Below are 19,382 nucleotides of genomic sequence, written 5' to 3' on the forward strand. Positions count from 1 at the left end.
GGGCATGGCAATCTACTCAGTATTCTTGCCTGGGGAATCCCATGGACAGGGGAGCCTGGCGGGCTACAGATCATAAGGTTGTACAGAGTCAGACATGACTGAAGCGACTTAGCATACACACACACCTTATAGAAAAAGTCCACTGATCCCTGTTCTAAGGTTTTACCATATATTAACTCACTTAATTGTCATAATCCTTTATTTATTCTCACTTTATAGATAAGGAAATTGAGGCACAGAGGGGTTTAAAGACTTTTTTAAGCTCACCCACCTGATAAATGGCAGAAAAATATTCAAAATCAATCAGCTTTACTCTAAAGGCAAATTATCTTTTTTTTTTTTTGCTTTTTTATTTTTTAGGAGGCTATTTACTTTACAATATTGTGTTGGTTCTGCCACACATCATCATGAATCCATCACAGGCGTACACGTGTTCCCCATCCTGAACCCCACTCCCACCTTCCTCCCCGTACCATCCCTCCAGGTCATCCCAAAAAAAAAAAGAAAATGCCTTTTCCTAGGGTGGGGGAAAGAAAAAGACAAAAGTGATAAGAATTCAAATAAATTACAAAATTAGTGCCCCTCAAAAAAATAAATAAATAAAGACAAATTATCATGATCTCAAGAGGAAAGTGATTTCCTGGTCTCCTCTCTCGCTTTCTGTGCATGTATACATATATGAATAAATATATATTTATACAAATACAGTGTATTATTTTATCTCTGGAAACAATTTTTACCCCCTATAAACTTAAGATCAAAAATTATAGTTTTTAGATGTAACTTTTATTATTTGTTTTTCTCACATTTAGTTCTATATTCAGTTATACTGACTCAAGCTAACAAAATTCAACTCATCACCACTTTTTGTAGGGAATCACATTTTTATTATTTTCTTTTAACTTTCAGTTTAAACCTATTTGGTTTTAGTAAAGTAGAAAAATGTTTTGATTACAGCACATCACACTCTTTTTTTGCCTAGAAATAAACATACAGGATTGTTTCAGTCTTCAGGAATATGCTTGTACTGCTAAGTTGCATCAGTCATGTCCAACTCTGTGCGACCCCAGAGACAGCAGCCCACCAGGCTCCCCTGTCCCTGGGATTCTCCAGGCAAGAACACTGGAGTGGGTTGCCATTTCCTTCTCCAATGCATAAAAGTGAAAAGTGAAAGTGAAGTCGCTCAGTCATGTCCATCTCGTGATGACCCCATAGACTGCAGCCCACCAGGCTCCTCTGTCCCTGGGATTATCCAGGCAAGAACACTGGAGTGGGATGCCATTGCCTTCTCAATGCTTGTACTAGTTCTGTCTAAATGCCAAACCCACCACTTTGGGACAGCAGGATAGGAGAAGCCTTTAATACACATTTTTGGTTTTTTTACTTCCATGGTGGGAGTCAAGGGTGAGTGTTCCCTGTATTTAATGACTCTACCACAGGAATAAAGAAACAAAAGACAATAAGAGAAAGGGCAGGAGAAAAATGTCCTGAATGTGAAGCCAAGATTCTAACCGCTTCAGTGATCACAAAAATAAGAGTGAGAGTGAATACTATGATGTGACTTGAATAAAACTTTCCTTAATGGCTAGACCCTACATAAATAAGTTGGTCGAAAGGAAATCAGGGTTCTATACTTACTGTAGTTTATGTCGTTGGAGATTTTTGCTGCAAGTCTCAAAGCAGATTATTTTGAAAACAAAACCTCGCAGCCCCACCGCCTTACTCAACCACACAGCTTTTAAAGAACTGACCACTTAAAAGCATGACCTGATGCTTTGCTTTTGTTGCAAAAACTTAAGGGACATATTTTCACAATGGGAAATTTCAGAGGGAATGCTAAAAATCATTAAATAACTTTCTTAGACAGTCTCCACAGCTCTGATGTAGTTAAAAAGAAATTAAACACAGACTTCAAAAGTTAATAGATAAAAGAGGAATATCATATATTCTACTTTTATCTGAGTAGATCAAATGAGCAGATGTCATAGGTCCCAAGGAAGAGATATTTTTAATTTCTTATTTTGCTTTCTGTCTATATTATACATTCCTTTCTCTGAGGAATGTAGGTGAATTATTGCATTATTCAATACATTTGAGTGAAAGAGCTTCTAAATATTAGACATGTTTTTCTACATCTAGGCAGAGGTCAGTATTTGGATTGATGTGTTCAAAGACACTCAGAGCTGAAGATTGTGTTTAACAGATAGATATATTGTACTAAATAGGAAGAATTCATGGATTAAATATTTCCTAAAAAAAATGGGGGACAGCCAGTTTTTGTATCTCATAAAAATGGTAATGCAACAATTAGCAGGGTCATATTATAAAGCATACACTTTAGCTTAATGGGTCTAAGGATAAGCATCTATCAGCAAGGAAGGATTTAGCACAAAATGACATGTAAATGAATTGATGACTGATCATAAATTAATTTTAGTGCTGAAGATGTAATGGAGACCCAGCAAGATGCCACTCTATCATGGTATTTTACTGCTCAGTAACATTTGAGCAACAACTTAATGTCCTATCGGCAGTTCTTCTTTAACAGCTTGAATACATTTGAGAGTTTTTTTTTGGCTTTCAGCAATTTTGAAACCTGAGAAATTTGGAAAGATGGAAGATGCAAACACAAATAAATCTGGCTATGTGACACAGATTCATTTTTCATTAGATGTTTAAATATGTATTGATTATGTTTGGGGCTATAACATGTCAGATTGGTATGGATCGCTTATAATTTATGAAGAATCTCTACCTTAGCTGTTTTACCTAGTGTTGGTTTCAATTTTCATGGTTATATTTACATTTATGAAAGAAAACCAATTGTAAAAAAAAGGGCTTACTTTTCTCTCTCTCTTTTTTTGTCTGCAGAGGGTCTTTGTTGCAATGCGTGGACTTTCACTAGTAAAAATGGCTTACTTTCTAATTGATGAATCACTGTTTTTCTTTTCTTATAATCATTGTCCTTTTTCTTTTTGGTAATAGTTTACATAAATCCTCAGATAATCTTTGCTATTTAAATCTAAAGAAAGAATGGTGGCGACAGAGAGGTGACATTAGTAATCGTTAAATTTTAACAATTTTACAATATGGAGGGAATGCAATATATATAATATACTTTTTTATTCATAATATATTGCCAATTTTCTTTAAACATATTTGCAACAATGTACCCATTCCATATATCATGGGTATATACATATATATGCATGTATCATGTATACTCCATATCTCAAAAAAACAGAGGAACAAAGAGGGACAGAAAAATTTTTCTTCTGCATATATATGGAATTTAGAAAGATGGTAACAATAACCTTCTGTTTATTTGTTTGCTTCTTGCCCTCCGTTTTGAAGGCAAACTCAGCTATACTAAGCTGAGGGCGCTGGCGCCTTTTTAGTTTGGGGTGATGAGGTTTCCTACTTTCCATCATGGGTAAATCAGATTTGTATGTGGAAATCATCATATGAAGGACTCATTACATCATTTTTTCCTCATTGTCCAAATCATCAACAAGAGTTGACTGACCTTATCCTCCTTATTTAATAAATTTTCTTGGAGTTACTGTATGTTCTGGCTGTAACTAACATAAGGCCAAGGCTAGGAAATTACACATGGAATAAAATCACATATGAATTTATACCGAATAATAAAACTATTGAAGACATTTAATGCAGTATGCAAATGTTTATTGAATTTTTACTGTGCAATGTCTCTGTACATGAGGTATTAAAATGCATAACAAGTAGTTCCTGATCTCCAGAGTTCCATTGTCTGGAAGAGAAAACATATGCAACAAATTCTAGTTTATAGCGTGTGTTCAGTTGCTCAGTCATGTCCGACTCTTTGCCACCCCATTTCCTCTGTCCAAGGAATTTTCCAGTCAAGAATACTGGAGTGGGTTGCCATTTCTTACTCCAGGGGAATCTTCCTGACCCAGGGATCGAACCTGATTCTCTTGCATCTCCTTCTTTGGCAGGCAAATTATTTGCCACTGTACTACCTGGGAAGCCCAATTTGTAGAGATGTAATCAAAAGTGGGGTCCAGTTTGCCACTCAGAAAGCCAGTAAAAAGACAGGTTGGTGGAAAGGAAGGTTTGCTTTGTTTTACATACTGGCATGGCAGGGTTGGGGGAGAGGAAGGTGGGCACCTGTCCAAAGGCCAACTCCCCACCGCTGATAATCAGTGGGCAAGACCTTTTATAGGCTGTCAGAGGGCGCAACATGCAGAAACAGCATGTGTTTCAGTCAGCTCTGACAATCATCTTGAAATTGGTCATTAGTGGTCTGACCAGCATCATCTTGATTGTTTTAAGAAGTTACTTTTCAGTTCCAGGGTCAGTTGGTTCCCATTTCTTGAGGCCAGTTCTTAGAATTGTGGCAGCTTATGTCCTCACTACAGCCTGGTCATCAGGTAGTGAACTTCTTCACTTTGTGGGGGTTATAGATTCTGGGGGTTCAGAATCTATAAGACAGCTCACAGGATATGACTCAGGATGTTATCTATAGCCCTTGAAAGGAACTAAATGTCCTTGAATATGCTTAATGACTAAACTATTACTATTTGATCTCCTTTGTCTGTTTTCCTTTGTTTTTGCATTTTCTCATTTCTCTGATTAAACTTATCCTATGGCTAAAGTTTTTCCACAGACAAAAGGCAGGCAGAGGACATGGGGGACAAGGACCAAACAGTCTGCTCCATTTCAGAGATAATGATATGCTATTGTATGCACACTGTTTAAAGAACGCAGGAGGTAAAGAGATTGAGTCTCTTAGGACAGGGTTGAAGATGAAGTAGAATTAGGGGGGTAAAAGAGATGATTTGGACTTCAAAGTTTGGCGGTGGGCACTAGAGTTAGTAGCAATCTAGAGATGTGTTAAAGGAATGAGAGAAAGCAGGAGAGGTAACAAGGCACAGGCTTTTAGAGGGATAGGACTGGAAAGGTAGGCTGTGCTGGGTATTGACGGATCTCAAACACCTCAGTTGGTGTTTATATGTATTGACAAACTAAGTAAGGCTTTGAGTGGACAAACAGAATTATGTGATCAATGTTTCAGAAAAGAATGATTCATACAACAATGGGGAAGGTAGAAGGGACCAGAAGGAAATCAGGAATGAAACTGGAGATATAGAAAAGGAGATGGTTGTTTGGAGAGTGAGTTTCAGTTAGTTGGCACAGATTTATTTGCAGATATTCAGCAGACATTTAGAAATACTGAAAATAGGACATAGGAAGGACCAGGACTGAGTTTTCCTATGTTTTGAAAATATCCTCAGTTCTAGGGTTTCATGTTCTTTTGTGATCACTGGTTGAATCACTTTGGTTTTTTCTTACCTACTCTAGCATTATATTGCAAAGTTGATTGCATCATTTCTCCTTTCAATTTAGGCTGTTGGTCCTTGACTTGTGATGATTAACTCAGAAACAGTTCTCTCAGAGGAGGCTCTATTGCTGGTGTTATCTTGGCTTCCTTGCAGTGGCCTGTGTCTAGGGAATTTGTTTGGAAAGGAAAGAGTGCATCTCAGTGCTTTTGGCAAATAGAATCAAAACTCTATCTTTCCCTGCTACACTTAACACCCTTTTAACTTCTCTGATCCTTCTAACCCCTCTGGTTTCTGCTTTCTGTGTCTTGAAAGTGCATGAACCCATGTTATTGCATCCTGGCACCTCAGCTAAAGGTACAAGACTTTATCACGGCAACATTATACTGTTGTCTCTTAACTGTTAGAGAAAAAGGGGGAAAAATCTATGGCACTTAAATGCCATAGTCTTAGTCTCTTTTATGTGAATATGTATTTGGTTTATTTAGAAATATTAACTAAGTTAATATTAGTTAATATTAACTAATTTAGTAAATAACTAATTTAGTTAATTAGTTAATACTATGAACTAATATTAACTTAGTTAATATTTCTAAATAAATTAAATACATATTCACATAAAAGAGACTAAGACTATGGCACTTAAGTCTCTTTTTAAAAATTTGGGATAAGCAACACTTGGTATCTTTATTGTATCATATATTAATTGTACATCAACTGAAATATTGTAATATTAATTTTATTAAGCAATTGAGTACGGTCTCAGTGTGCTTTGGTCTATAAAAAGGATACAAGTGTAAATGACTTGCTAAAATTAAGTATCATTTCTTAGTAGCCTGTGTTTTGCAACTCTTTACACATAAAGATATGATTCTTTCCCTCTGTTGCCATTTTGCACTTTGTAGAAAAATCCATATTAATGTCAGTAGTTTTCTTTATAATGTTTAATTTTCTAAAATGGAGATTAGTATTAAAGAGAAGACTAGAGCTCTTTAAATAATTGCAAAACAAAGAAAACATACTGAGCTTTGAAAATAATAACAACTTTACAAAAATAAATATTTTGTTATATTCTATTTGTTCTGATATTATTTATGCACGTTTATTATTAGTTTTTATTATTCCCTGAGTAATCAAATTTTTATTTGAAAATCTGAAAATAATTCTAGCCCTTCTGCAGTAAGCAAGTGTACATTTCACTAAAATTATCACTAGTCTACATTAAATTCAAAATATATTCACGCTATTTGTTCAACTGAGTTCTTGATAAGTTGACGTTAAATATGCTATACTTTATTTCAATAAAAGTGTTATTCTTTGAATTCTAGACCTTAGAATATACATAGTAATTCTCTTTTAGAAAATAATTGTGTAGCAATTTGAAAAACATCAGAAGGGAGTCATAGGAAACATCTTATTCAGGGGTTGCAAACAGACGCAGGTTTTAAGTGAGCTTAATTCTTCTCTTCTGGAAATGTTTAAAATGTGGATGATGTTTGCGCATGGCTGAAGAAATCTGGATGAAACCAGGTTTACCTCCAGGAAGAGCGAGGAGTGGAGGAATCCTACTTGTTCATTAGTAGAGTGTGTACAAGCCGATGAGCTGTTCAATACCTACGACTCACTAGACAACTACATTTGTTTTTAGGTTCAATGGTAAATGGATGGGGCTCTGCATCTGATGAGGATCGTAAGTTTTCTAGTCATAGATCTAGCGTAGGTAGCTCCTCAGATGGTTCCATCTTTGCCAGCGGCAGTTTTGCACAAGCACTGGTGGCAGCAGCAGATAAAGCTGGTTTTAGGCTGGATGGAACCAGCCTTACAAGAACAGGTTGGTAGACTCTGAGTCAACACTCTTTGCATGAGAGAATCTTTTCCTTGAACAATGAGCTATTGACCTCCTGTTCTTTCTTCTCAGTGTGTCTGACTGCAGGGCTTTCTTTAATCTGCATGGACACAGTCTGAATGCTCAGTTATTACCAGAACTCTCTTCTGATACTCCCCTTGCAGAGCCAAGAATAAGCTCCTACTCACCACCTTCCAGGGCTTCCTGGATAGCTCAGTTGGTAAAGAATCTGCCTGCAATGCAGGAGACCCTCATGCGATTCCTGGGTTGGGAAGATTCCCCTGGAGAAGGGATAGGCTACCCACTCCAGTATTCTTGGGCTTCCCTTGTGGCTCAGCTGGTAAAGAATCTTCCTGCAATGTGGAAAACCTGGATTTGATCCCTGGGTTGGGAAGATCCCCTGGAGAGGGGAAAGGCTACCCACTCCAATATTCCGGCCTGGAGAATTCCATGGACTGTATAGTCCATGGGGTCACAAAGAGTAGGACACAACTTTCACTTTCACTTTTAACTTTCACAGCCTTCCATCCTTTATTCCCCTTTCCCTTCTAAGCTCTACTGATTAACTGGAATCTGCTTCCTTCTTCTATTATAGCCAAGCTGCAACTAAGATTGCCATTAAATTTTCAATAACTCACACTTTGCAAAATTCTCACACAATCAATAATGTACCCAGTGATTAACATTATTCAGCTTTTATCTCCATTACTTTCCTTTGCCCCGTTTCTTTCTGCAAATGCATTTTCTGGGAAGGCTTTCTCAGCATGGGGGGAATGGGTCTGAGGCTGTCAGTCTAACAGTTCAAATGGCTGATGGTCTTAGTAGTTGTTTGGCTGTTAAGATTTTAATCCAATAATTTATTATTTGTTTTAAAGGATGCTAATGAAAAATAGACCCACTGCATTTGCCAGTTGAATAAAATGATGATTACTTGTGTATTTTTCTGTAGCACAATTTAATTTGGGTTTCTGAAAATAATAAATAATAATAATATAAAAGACCAATTATGTAATTTTACAGGATTTTTATTATTAACTCGAAAATAAATATGTGATTCACTATATTAATAGATCAGTAATTTTGTAATCATTTGTTTTACTGAACAAAATAGCTTTGGCATGATCCTGTTATTAATACATGACTATGTGTACGTCTTAAATGCACATAGCAGAAAACTCTGGTATAAGAATTAAACTGAGCTGCCTTACAAAACAAACCAATGAAATGCTACATGCATTTTAATAGTATTCAAATAGTAAGGTAAAGATAAATGACTTTGACCCTTCACTAAACTCTCAGGTTATAAAAATGAGTCTTAGGGAACTTTCTTTGAATTATACCACCATATAACATTACACCATCTCTTTTGAGTATGCACTAGATATCTACAAAGTAAGGAAGATTCCCCAGGCATTGCAGAGGTTTATTTTTCAGATAGCATCTGAACTAAAATATGTTGTACTGTAACAGTTATTTGAGTTTTCTTGCTTTATAAGGCCTAAGTTAGAAACTTTATGTTGCCTGAGTGCTTTTTGTGGCATAGCTATAAGCAGAGCAGTAGAAAGTGAGAGGAAACTAATAAATTAGAAGGCATAAGTACATTTCTTGCATGTATGCTAATAGCTAATAAAACATTAAGCAGTATCATGTCACATTGACTTAAAACGTAACTACATACAATAATTTTTAATGAAATGAAAACATGCACAAGAAAATAAATATATGTACATAAACCTTCTCAGGCCATAATAAACATATTATTAAAACCCTAAGATGTTGAAAATTTATTAGTTAACCTTTTGCCACAATGTATTTCTCGACATATTACACTAAGCTACAAGAAAAGGACATAGCACATTTCATTTTTCAATAAGAATTTGGAGTCTGCTCAGATAGAGTACTATTCATCAGAAAACACCTATTGCACTTTGGTGATTTTACAAGGTGATTTTAAACTGCTATTTATCCTACACTATACACTAATGTTATTGAGTTTCTGCTAAAAGAAGTAGAATTCATTGTGTATGTGTATGGGTGGTAAGGTCAATTTAATATATGTGTCTGAGCAGACCTTTCATGTAAAATTTAAAATGTAATTACTACAGGAAATGTCTCTGTGCTCAAAGAAAGTTCGTAAGATTCCAAGGGTGAAATTTGATTAAACAAGACAGTACATAATTCACTTCAGATAAAGCTTTCTTAATTTTAAGGAATAAAAGCTGCACAAATTTGCATATATCTATGAAAATATCACTAAGATTGCCAAGGTTAAATAAAAATACAATCAAGGAATATTGATTGGTGGTGGACTTGTTTCATATTCATTTGTTTGCATTTTTCAGTGGGTAGTATATTGGTTATAAAAACTGGACCAAAAAAATGCAAGAGGGCATATTTTTTTCTATGGAGATGGACCAGTATTTTGTATCTTCAAATGACATCTCCAGACAGCTTTAGAAGTTAGTCTTAGAGCAGAAATACAAGACAGAATCAGTGCCTTATAATAACATTCTCTATATCTCGTTCCCTTTGTTTACTTTCTAGGTAAAGCCTTTACCTCCTCTCAAAGACCTCGACCAACCAGCCCATTTTCTACGGACAGTAACACCAGTGCAGCCCTGAGTCAAAGTCAGAGGCCTCGGCCCACTAAAAAACACAAGGGCGGGCGAGTGGACCCGCAACCAGCATTGCCTCACCGAAGGGAAGGAATGACAGATGGTAGGTTTGTTTTCTTCTCTCTGGTCTCCTAACTGAAGAGACATGTTCTGTGAAGTCATTAACTTAGCTTCAAGACATGATGGTAGATCAGGTATCACCTTGTTATGTGACCAGGCTGAACACCTGGCAGTGTGGTCTTGTTTCAATAAAACACCCCCTTTTCTTGAACAATCTGGATTTATTCCTAATTATCCAACCCCAAGAAATATATGCCATCCTGCTTGACAATGTTGATTTTTCTGCTGGTCTGGCATTTTTCCGTTAGTGCTTTCCAACGACCATTCCTTTTTAAGATTAAGGAAGAAAACATAAGTAGCATGTGCAGTCGCCTTGTTGTCAAATCGTTTTTGAAGCTGAATTAAGATATCTTAGATGGAATCACGTTTGAAAAAGACTGTGATTTCCAGTTTATGAATTTTTAAATTTCATGAATTTCGGGGCTAATAGACCATCTGGTTGATGGGTCAGTAAACTTTTTCTGAGAAGTCCAGATAGTAAATAGATTTGGCTTTAGCCAAGCCAAACAATCTCTATCAAGACTACTTAACACTACCATTGTAGTGTCTATGCAGCTATAGAAAAACGTAAATGAATGGATATAACTGATTTCCAATAAAACTTCGTTGACAAAACAGACAATGGCTTACTTTGGCCCATAGCTTGCTGATTTATTTCAATTTTTTCACTTATATACAGCCTCCAGTCTTTGCATACTGCTAGTTTCAGGAACCAAAATATTATTGGAAGACATCCTTTTTCAATAATGAATAGTTCATCAACTCTGTTTTCAACTTAATTATCATATGTTTAAATAAAGGGGAAAAAAGTATTTACACTGAAGTTTTATCCTAAGGAATATGTAAGATAATGTATGTAAAGAGCCCAGTATAATGTCAGACCAAAAGGTAAATTTCTTCCCCCTTCTCTACACTGTCTCCGCTAAGCACACAAACTTTTTCCTGAGATAGCACTACCAAACATCGAAAGAATGAACCTAGCCAGGCTGCACGTTAGAACCATCTGGGGAACTCTTAAAATACACCCTGAAGATTCTGATTTAATTGTTCTGGGGTGAAAACCAGCCATAAGTATTTTTAAAGCTCCACTGGAGAACCTAATATGCAGTTAGCTTTGAGAAGCTGTAACTGAGTTCTTGGCACTCATCTCAGTCTCTTAGACTTAGCGTTATAGGACAGGATGAGGCTTCCTTGGAAAGGAAGTATTTGCTCTTTATTGGTTTGAGGGTAGGTCTTTAGCTGGCAGTCTCCATTGTGCTTTCTCTTGTCATTTTATAATGCTAAGAAGACTTTAAAAGCCCAAAATAACTTGTCTAAAAGTCTTCAGGTTTACTTATCTTTCCTGCTTCCTTTGTTTTCATTGGAAAGTGTTTCTGTGGAATACAAGGGTAAGGGTACAATCAAGATTTTGATTCTAGATAAGTGGATATCCTGTGGTGAGCAAAAATGTGTACCACCTCCTTTCTGCCCCCAGTGATCTGAAGATTAGTTGAGCACTTGAAGCAGTCTATAGTGTTGATCTTATTCCTTCTAAGTACAAAGGACTACTCACTGATATTCTATTACAAATCTCAGCATTAATAATTTTGTATGATTTTCCTGCTATGACTGTCATGAAGAGAGAGAGGGAAATATCCAGGCACTATATGGATTTTTTTGTGGCTTTTCCAAAATGTTTGAAGATCATATCCAGAATATGTGGAAGATGTAAAATATAAATCAATAAAATAGCTCTTTTCTTTCCTCCCTAAAACATTTTCCTTGCAAGCTTTCTTCAGAATGTCTAGTTAAAGTAAGCTACCTCCTAGTTTAAAGGCATGATCGATATATTGCTTATATTTCCAAAAAACAAATAGATTCCTAAACTTTCAAATTTACCAGCATTCCAAAAAAGATTTTGGATTATGTGTCATTAGTAGATACATTCTGAAAGTACTGATATTGCAAAGCATATTTTGGCTCACAAGTGTTTGATCCAAAGACATTTTAGGTATGATAAAGAAGATTTATTTTGGATCGCACTCTACAGGTCATCTTTAAGAATACTATTATTTTACCACAGATGTTTATGCTGTAATTTTTATATGGTATGAGTCCATGCATCAGTAATAAGTTCATATGATTTGTATGTAACATCAAACTGTTCTTTTGGGGAAGTTTAGTAGCACTTAATGTACAGATCTTTTACAGTAAAATTTTTGCATTATAGATTTTACAACAGTGTTTATGAATATATTAATCAGGGTAACTATTGATGGCTGCTGTACCAAACAGCTTCTATCCCCTCAGTGGCTTAGCATGATAAGAGCTTATTTCTCACAGACACAGTGATTTATAAAGGTCAGGTGGCTCTCCTCGAAGTTGTAAAGATGTTTGCTTAAATATTGATACCCCGTTATTTCCAAGATGGGACCTTCCTGGTTTCTGAGTGAGGGAAGACAGAGCATAAGTGATTATCTGGAATGTTCTATGGCTAGTCAGTGACTCAGATGGTGAAGAATCTGCCTGCAATGTGGGAGACCCAGGTTCAAATGCTAGGTTGGGAAGATCCCCTGGAGAAGGAACTAGCAACCCACTCCAGTATTCTTGCTTGGAGAATCCCATGGACAGAGGAACCTGGTGGACCATGGAGTCTCAAAGAGCTGGGCACAAGTGAGCAACTAGATGAGATGATGGCTTGTCCCACAGGCGGTACATTCACTCCTTCTTGGACAGGAACTCTGTCACATGGCATCAAACTAACCACTGGAGCAGGAATATTATTATTGAGGCAGTATCAGTCTCTGCTTCCAAGACTATGCAAAAACCCACACACATATTAAGAAATGTTCTTCCCCCTTGGATAAAGGCTCACCTAAGTAGGCATTGTTCAGTGCAAATCATCTATTCCATTTGCATAAACCAAAGAATATCCTTTAAAGTGAATACATTGACCAATGCTGAACAAAGGAGGCAAGGTCTCTGTCAGCCTTTTTTCCCTAAATTGTCACCTTCCAGCCTGTCCTCCCCTCATCCTAATGTCTCTTCAGAGAAAGGGCTCTTTCCCAGCTCTGCCATGGAATAACTTTGACCATTGAGCAAATGAGTCATTATTCTATTCATTAATCTATTCATTCATAAATCTGTTCATTCAAATATTTATTAAGCTCCTACCAAATGACAGGCACAGTGGGAACTATACAGACAAAATCCCTGGCTTCCTGTAGCTTACATTCTAGTGAGGGAAGATAGGTAAAGACCAACATATATATAAAAGTGAAAAATAAGGATATACAAGATGGTGGTGTCATGGAGAAAACAAAACATAGGAAGGAAGTTGAGAACTATAGACATGGGGGAGATATTTTTAATGTAGAGAGCTCAGGGGAGGCCTTACCAAGAAGATGACATTTGAGAAAAGATTGGAAGATTACAAGAGAAAGAGCAATGCTTATATCTGAGGAAAAGTCATTCCAGGAAATGAGAACAGTGAGTGGAATCCTGAAGTATTTAATTAAAAGGAAGAGGAACAGTGTGACTGAAGCAGTGTGTGTGCTCAGTCACTCGGTCATGTCTGTGACCCCATGGACTGTAGCTGAAGCAGAGAGAGCAACAAAATGAGTGTGAAGTCAGACAAGTAAGTGAGGACCATCTTTCTGAAGACCCTATAAGCCTCTGTAAGGACATTGGCTCTTTACTTTGAGAAAACAGTAATGGTGTGTGCATGCACATGTGTGTGTGTGTGTGTGTGTGTGAGAGAGAGAGAGAGAGTGTGCATAAGGCAGGGGAGTTACAGATTTTCTTTATGTTTTTATTTAAAAACAAACCATTCTGGATATTATATTGAGATAGCCTGAATGTGAATCTGTGTGGAATCACACAGAAACTATATAGGTAATGTAGGGAATAGGTGGTTGACATCCATGCCAAGCTAGAATCGGTGGAAGCAATGAGAAAGGTTGAATTCTAAACTCGGAGGCAGAGCCCACAGGTTAATGAAATTAGTAAAGGTATAAAGCAGGGAATCCAAAGATTACTCCAGTCTTATGACCAGCTTGTAGTAATTGAGATGAGGAACATTAGGGAGGAAACATTTTGCACAGGAAATTCTAGAGCTCAGTTTCCAGGTGTGACATTTGAGATGCTTACTAAACATCAAAGCCAAACTCTCCAATATGGATTTACTTTAAGATGAATCTGGAGTTCATGGAAAGAGAGACCCAGGCTGGAGATATTTGATTTCTTTATGCCAATTTTTCTTACCTAAAAAAGAGTATAATAATGACACACATATCACTGGATTGTTGTGCCTGACAATTGCAAATTCTCAGTAGGCCAGTAAGAGTCTCTTTGGTGAATTGATTTAGTTGAAATGAATCAACAGAGAAATGAATAATAAATTTAATTTAAGTAAACATATTTGATTACATTCTTTCATTTTTTCCACAGCCATTCTTAATCTCATCTTTTTTCCAATTTGTTTATTTCAATGTGCTTTCAGTGTTCTTTCATCTTAGACTATACAAACTCCAAGGATATTACTTAATTATGTAGCCATATAATTTCAGGTTAAATTAAATAGTAATCAGAATTTTAGCTAGCATAAGCAGATGCCATTTTGGCCATTTTAAAAATTAAGCTGCTCTGATGGAGAATAAAAATCAATGACAAAGATATGTTATTTTAGAAGCAAATGTAATAATTTCCCCCCAACTGGCCGTCTTAAGTCCAATAACTCACGTAAAATAATTAATTTGCATTTATAATAATACAAACTGAAGGAAATCAGTATTGAGTATAGAGGAAGCACCAAACTCATTGGTGAATTATTCAACAAACAGATCTCTCAATATTGGATTAGCTTTTCATTTTGGAAGAAATGTTCCAATTGCAACTCTGTTCTCCCAGATAGAAACCAAGTTCCCTTCAATAATTAATAATTCATGATCTAACAAGATGATGTACATAAGAACTGGGAATGCTGCGCCAATGTAGGAACTCCCCAAATAAATCCTGAGGAGATTTTCATTGTCAGTTCAATGAGGGTCAATATTAGTTTGCTCATAAAGGAGAATATGAAGCTTCCTAAGAAAGTCTTTCAAAGGAGCAACTTAGCCTTCCTTAAAGAAACTATCTTGTGTACACAAGAAATTTATACTTTTTCCTTTGGAATTTCATGAACAATATCATTAGAAACAAGTGCACCATTGCTAAGATGGCATGGGAAATAATTATCTATGTTATATACATTATCCTCTATTAATGATACAAGTATATATATTGTCCATAATAATTGATCTTGAACAAATTGATAATTGAACAAATAATATAGCTGTTGATACTCTAAGGATGAACAAAGAAGTTTACAACAACATTCCAGAAAAATGAGGAGGAAATAATCCAAAGGAATGTTAGAATGTTTAGGAGATCTCAAAATCTTCAGCAAAGTAATATTAGTATAGGACTAGTATAATAGTATACATTATATAATAGAACTATAATACTTAAAGAAATATGAAAAAAAGCGACTATGATTTCACAATTGAAGACATTTAAACTATAAAAGTGTCATGGTCTAACAAGCTAATAAGAGAAAAATGAAAAATTAGCTAGGTATTTGAACTTTTTTCATATATGTAATGTAAAGCGCTTTTATGAAAAATGATTTATTCCACTACATCTCAGTTTTTCATGATGCATTGCCTTCTCTAGTACCATGAAGCATATTCTATCTAAAATCTGAACATTGGTTATTACTTATTAAAATTAATACATTGGAAGATTATAATATATTAGTTGTAACTCATTAGCTAACTCATGAAACGAACAGCTAGAATTGGTTGTCAGGCAGAATGTTAATTGCATTTAATAAATGTTAGCTTAACACTTTGACTGTTGCTGAATGTGCCACATACATGAATAAGAGGAGTCATATGCTTGTATGATACAGCATACAGTTCTTAATTTCCCGAGGGCAACATTTCCTAGGGAGATTGACAGGGCAGCTTTTATTCTTCCAGGGTCTTTTATTAACACAGCTGCTAGAATTTCTAGTTGTTTTGTGTCCTAGTATTCTACTTTAGGGAGGTGGCAGTGGGGAATGGATTAAAGATGGAGAAATCATAAACTGTCCTTTACACCTTGAACATCAGCCTTCATGTGCAATGGAAAACACTCACCATGTACAATAGTTGGAGAAAATCGGTTGATTTTATTTCAAAGGCACTGTGGTCAAAAGATAGCAAAGAGATCAATAATATCCATTTCAGAAATAAATAACTGAACTTTCCTCTCCAAAATTTATTTTGTATGGGTGATACCTTTAGGAGGGCTACGTTTTTCTTTTTTCTTCATCTTGAATTAAAACCTGTATTTTTTTTTTATTACATTTTAGTTTATTCTAAACATTATTCAAAATTTTTAGATCTTCCACCACCACCAGATCCCCCTCCAGGTCAGGGTTTAAGGCAGCAGATAGGCTCGAGCCAGCATGCTGGTAACGTGGAAAATTCAACAGAGAGAAAAGGAAGCTCTCTGGAGAGACAGCAAGCAGCCAACTTAGAAGACACAAAGAACTCTTTGGATTGTCCAGCTAAAACATCCCTAGAGTGGCAGCGACAAACCCAGGAATGGATAAACTCCACTGAACGCCCAGAAGACATACGGAAAGCCCTCCACAAACAAGGTGTTGGACCAGGTGTGTTCTGCACAGTCCCAAGAAAGTGTGGACTTTGACCTTTTTTTATCTACCAGGTATTTTGGAAATGCCAGTTGTTTAAGGGCATCTGAAATGAATTTGCCTTGAATCACTAATTGAAGTTGGAATTCACAGCAAAGCTCACCTGCGCATCCCTTAAGGCTGAGTCCAGTAGGGGTCCTTCCTCAAGTTAACCTCTGCATAGGGTCTTTGAGCCCAAGACACATCCCGGCTTCATCGGTAACGCTCAGGAAACCATTTGATTTTTTTTTTTTTGCCATTTTTGTTAGTATTGAGTACTTTTAAGACCACTAAACTTCATCTTTAGTATCAGTTGAATCTCTGCTTCAACCAATTCGTCCATTTTGACTGAAGTAACTAGTCATTTTTAGAGAACTCACTTCAGTCAAATTAGTAAATTAATGGAAATAATAAAGTTGCAAGTAAACAATCACAGAATTCTCATATTAGAAAAGGTTAAACTGGCACCTGCACTTTTCCAACTGATTAAATTGAGTTGATTATTAGCACTTCAATGGGAAATGTTTTTGCTTAAAAATCAAGCTTGCTGGAAATGTCACAAAATAAGTTTCATCATTTGCAGTTGGATTTTTTTTTTTGGTGGAGGTACATTTAACCAGTTATAGAAATCATTTCTGCAACATCTCTTCTTATTTCAGAATTCATTGAGTATTAAACCTTACATACACACACACACATGAAAGTTTCCTTACACATTCTTTTATTTATTTGGACTCAGTCTTTTCTGGATATGTCCTCTACTCATGCATTTTCAATAATTATATTTTGTCACAACTTGGTGCTTAAAGTTTTAGCTTGAAATATAGTTAGGAAAAAGCCAAAAGATGATAATATTAATATCTAGATTTAATGGAACATTTAGGAAGCTTACATCATTAAGACTGCAAAAGAAAAATCGTGTGATCCTTGTCATTAAAGCTATCTAAGAAGAGAAATGCTAAATCCAGTTAGCATGTTTTTGATAACTCATACTTAGAAAGAGAGAAGAAACACAGGGGTGGAGAGGAAGAGAGATGGGGGAAAAATGAAAGAAGAAAGAGGAAAAAGAGAGAGAGAAACAGTAGCATTTCAAAGTATTAAGTATTTAGGAAAGGCAATGGCACCCCACTCCAGTACTCTTGCCTGGAAAATCCCATGGACGGAGGAGCCTGGTAGGCTGCAGTCCACAGGGTCGCTAAGAGTCAGACACGACTGAACGACTTCCCTTTCACTTTTCACTTTCATGCATTGGAGAAGGAAATGGCAACCCACTCCAGTGTTCTTGCCTGGAGAATCCCAGGGACGGGGGAGCCTGGTGGGCTGCCGTCTATGGTGTCACACAGAGTCAGACACGACTGAAGTGATTTAGCAACAATAGCAAATGCACATCATGAATTATTTTTAGAGAGATGGTACATAAAAAGGATAGAAACGTTAATTATTAAAATGAATGAGTTTCTCTTTTTCTTTTAAGGAAATAAAACAGCTTTTCAAATAGTGTATTTCTGTTCAATGAAGCAATAGAAATTTAAGAAGCTTAGTTTATTAACTAACATATAGATCTTTATCTAAATTGAGAAAATGTTGCCATAATTTAAGACAAAAACCATGTTCCTTCCATCTTAATGAAAAAATTAAATTTCAGCCCCATTGAACCCAGAAATTATTTTCAGAAAAGATTTTGTCAAACATTACAGTCATGATATGCAAATCTCTTTTATAATGAATATAAATTTTGCAAATAATACATGACGATATATACGTATCCCAAGATCTCTTTTAATTTAATCCTGCCTCAGTTCCTGTTGTAGGAAATATTGCCTGCACATAGAAATTCCTTTAATATCTGGGTCTTGTTAAATTCTTCTTGATTTTACTAAAGAGTGAAATGATAAAAAAGCCTAGCTTGAGCTTAAAGCTAAATTTGTTTTGCCTCTGTGTAACTGTTCACCTAAGCCCATTGCGTTCCCTTTTTTTCAGAGGAGACATTGGTGCCCTACAGCAAGCCCAATTTCCCATCTCCAGGGGGTCACAGCTCGTCAGGAACGGCTTCTTCTAAGGGATCCACTGGACCTAGGAAAGCCGATGCTTTGAGGGGAAGCCACCAACGCAATGCCAGCGACCTTCTTGACATAGGATATATGGGCTCAAGTAGTCAAGGACAGTTTACAGGTGAATTATGTAAGTGCCTTAGGGCATTTAAAAGGCTGTGGTGATTCAGAAAGAAAACTGGGCCAATAGCGTAAGAGAGAAAAATGTTTTCCTTGACCCTCTTAGAATATCTGACTGGGTCTGAAAACCAAACTGATGAGAGGGACTAACAGGGGAAAAAAAAAAAGCATACAAATTTTATTGAATTTTTACATGAACATGGGAGCCTTCACAAGAGAATGAAGACTCAAAGAAGGGACCAGAGCAGTCAACTTTTTGCTCCGTTAGACAAAGAAACAGTAAATGTGTGAGAATTTAAAAAGAGGTTTGGGCTGGGGGTAGTAAAGGGTGAAGAAGTTACTAAGGGTTAGTTTAACAAGGTTTTGACAAGAGTATCTTCCCTCCTCTTGGTACAGGGCAGGTATCTGTCACATAGATTTTATCATCATCCTTCAGGGAAGGGTGAGGTGGGAGAGGTCAGAGTGCTCTTTATGCTTCTGCTAATTTTTTCAAACTCCCTCACTCTAAGATATTTAGTATGCTAAGTTACCATATTTTGAAGTATGTCCTGAATCTTATCAATAACACTGCCACAGTAAACAAATTTCAAAATTGTAGAAAGCTTGCTTTAC

The 19,382-nt window shown here is 36.2% G+C and overlaps 1 protein-coding gene across 8 annotated transcripts in view; it reads left to right on the forward strand.

The window, feature by feature from the left end:
* Positions 1-19,382, forward strand: part of ROBO2 (roundabout guidance receptor 2) — a 665,412-nt gene that overhangs the window by 641,013 nt on the left and 5,017 nt on the right. For 2 of the 8 annotated variants that reach the window (XM_070367751.1, XM_070367758.1), the window contains 4 exons: positions 6,970-7,152; positions 9,712-9,885; positions 16,306-16,578; positions 18,580-18,780. In XM_070367751.1, coding sequence (XP_070223852.1) covers positions 6,970-7,152; positions 9,712-9,885; positions 16,306-16,578; positions 18,580-18,780 — 831 coding nt within the window. The remainder of the gene's footprint in view (positions 1-6,969; positions 7,153-9,711; positions 9,886-16,305; positions 16,579-18,579; positions 18,781-19,382) is intronic. The other 6 variants (XM_070367761.1, XM_070367768.1, XM_070367781.1 and 3 more) reach the window with 4 other exon arrangements.

Source organism: Bos mutus, chromosome 1 (assembly GCF_027580195.1).
Source record: "Bos mutus isolate GX-2022 chromosome 1, NWIPB_WYAK_1.1, whole genome shotgun sequence".
Taxonomy (NCBI): domain Eukaryota; kingdom Metazoa; phylum Chordata; class Mammalia; order Artiodactyla; family Bovidae; genus Bos; species Bos mutus.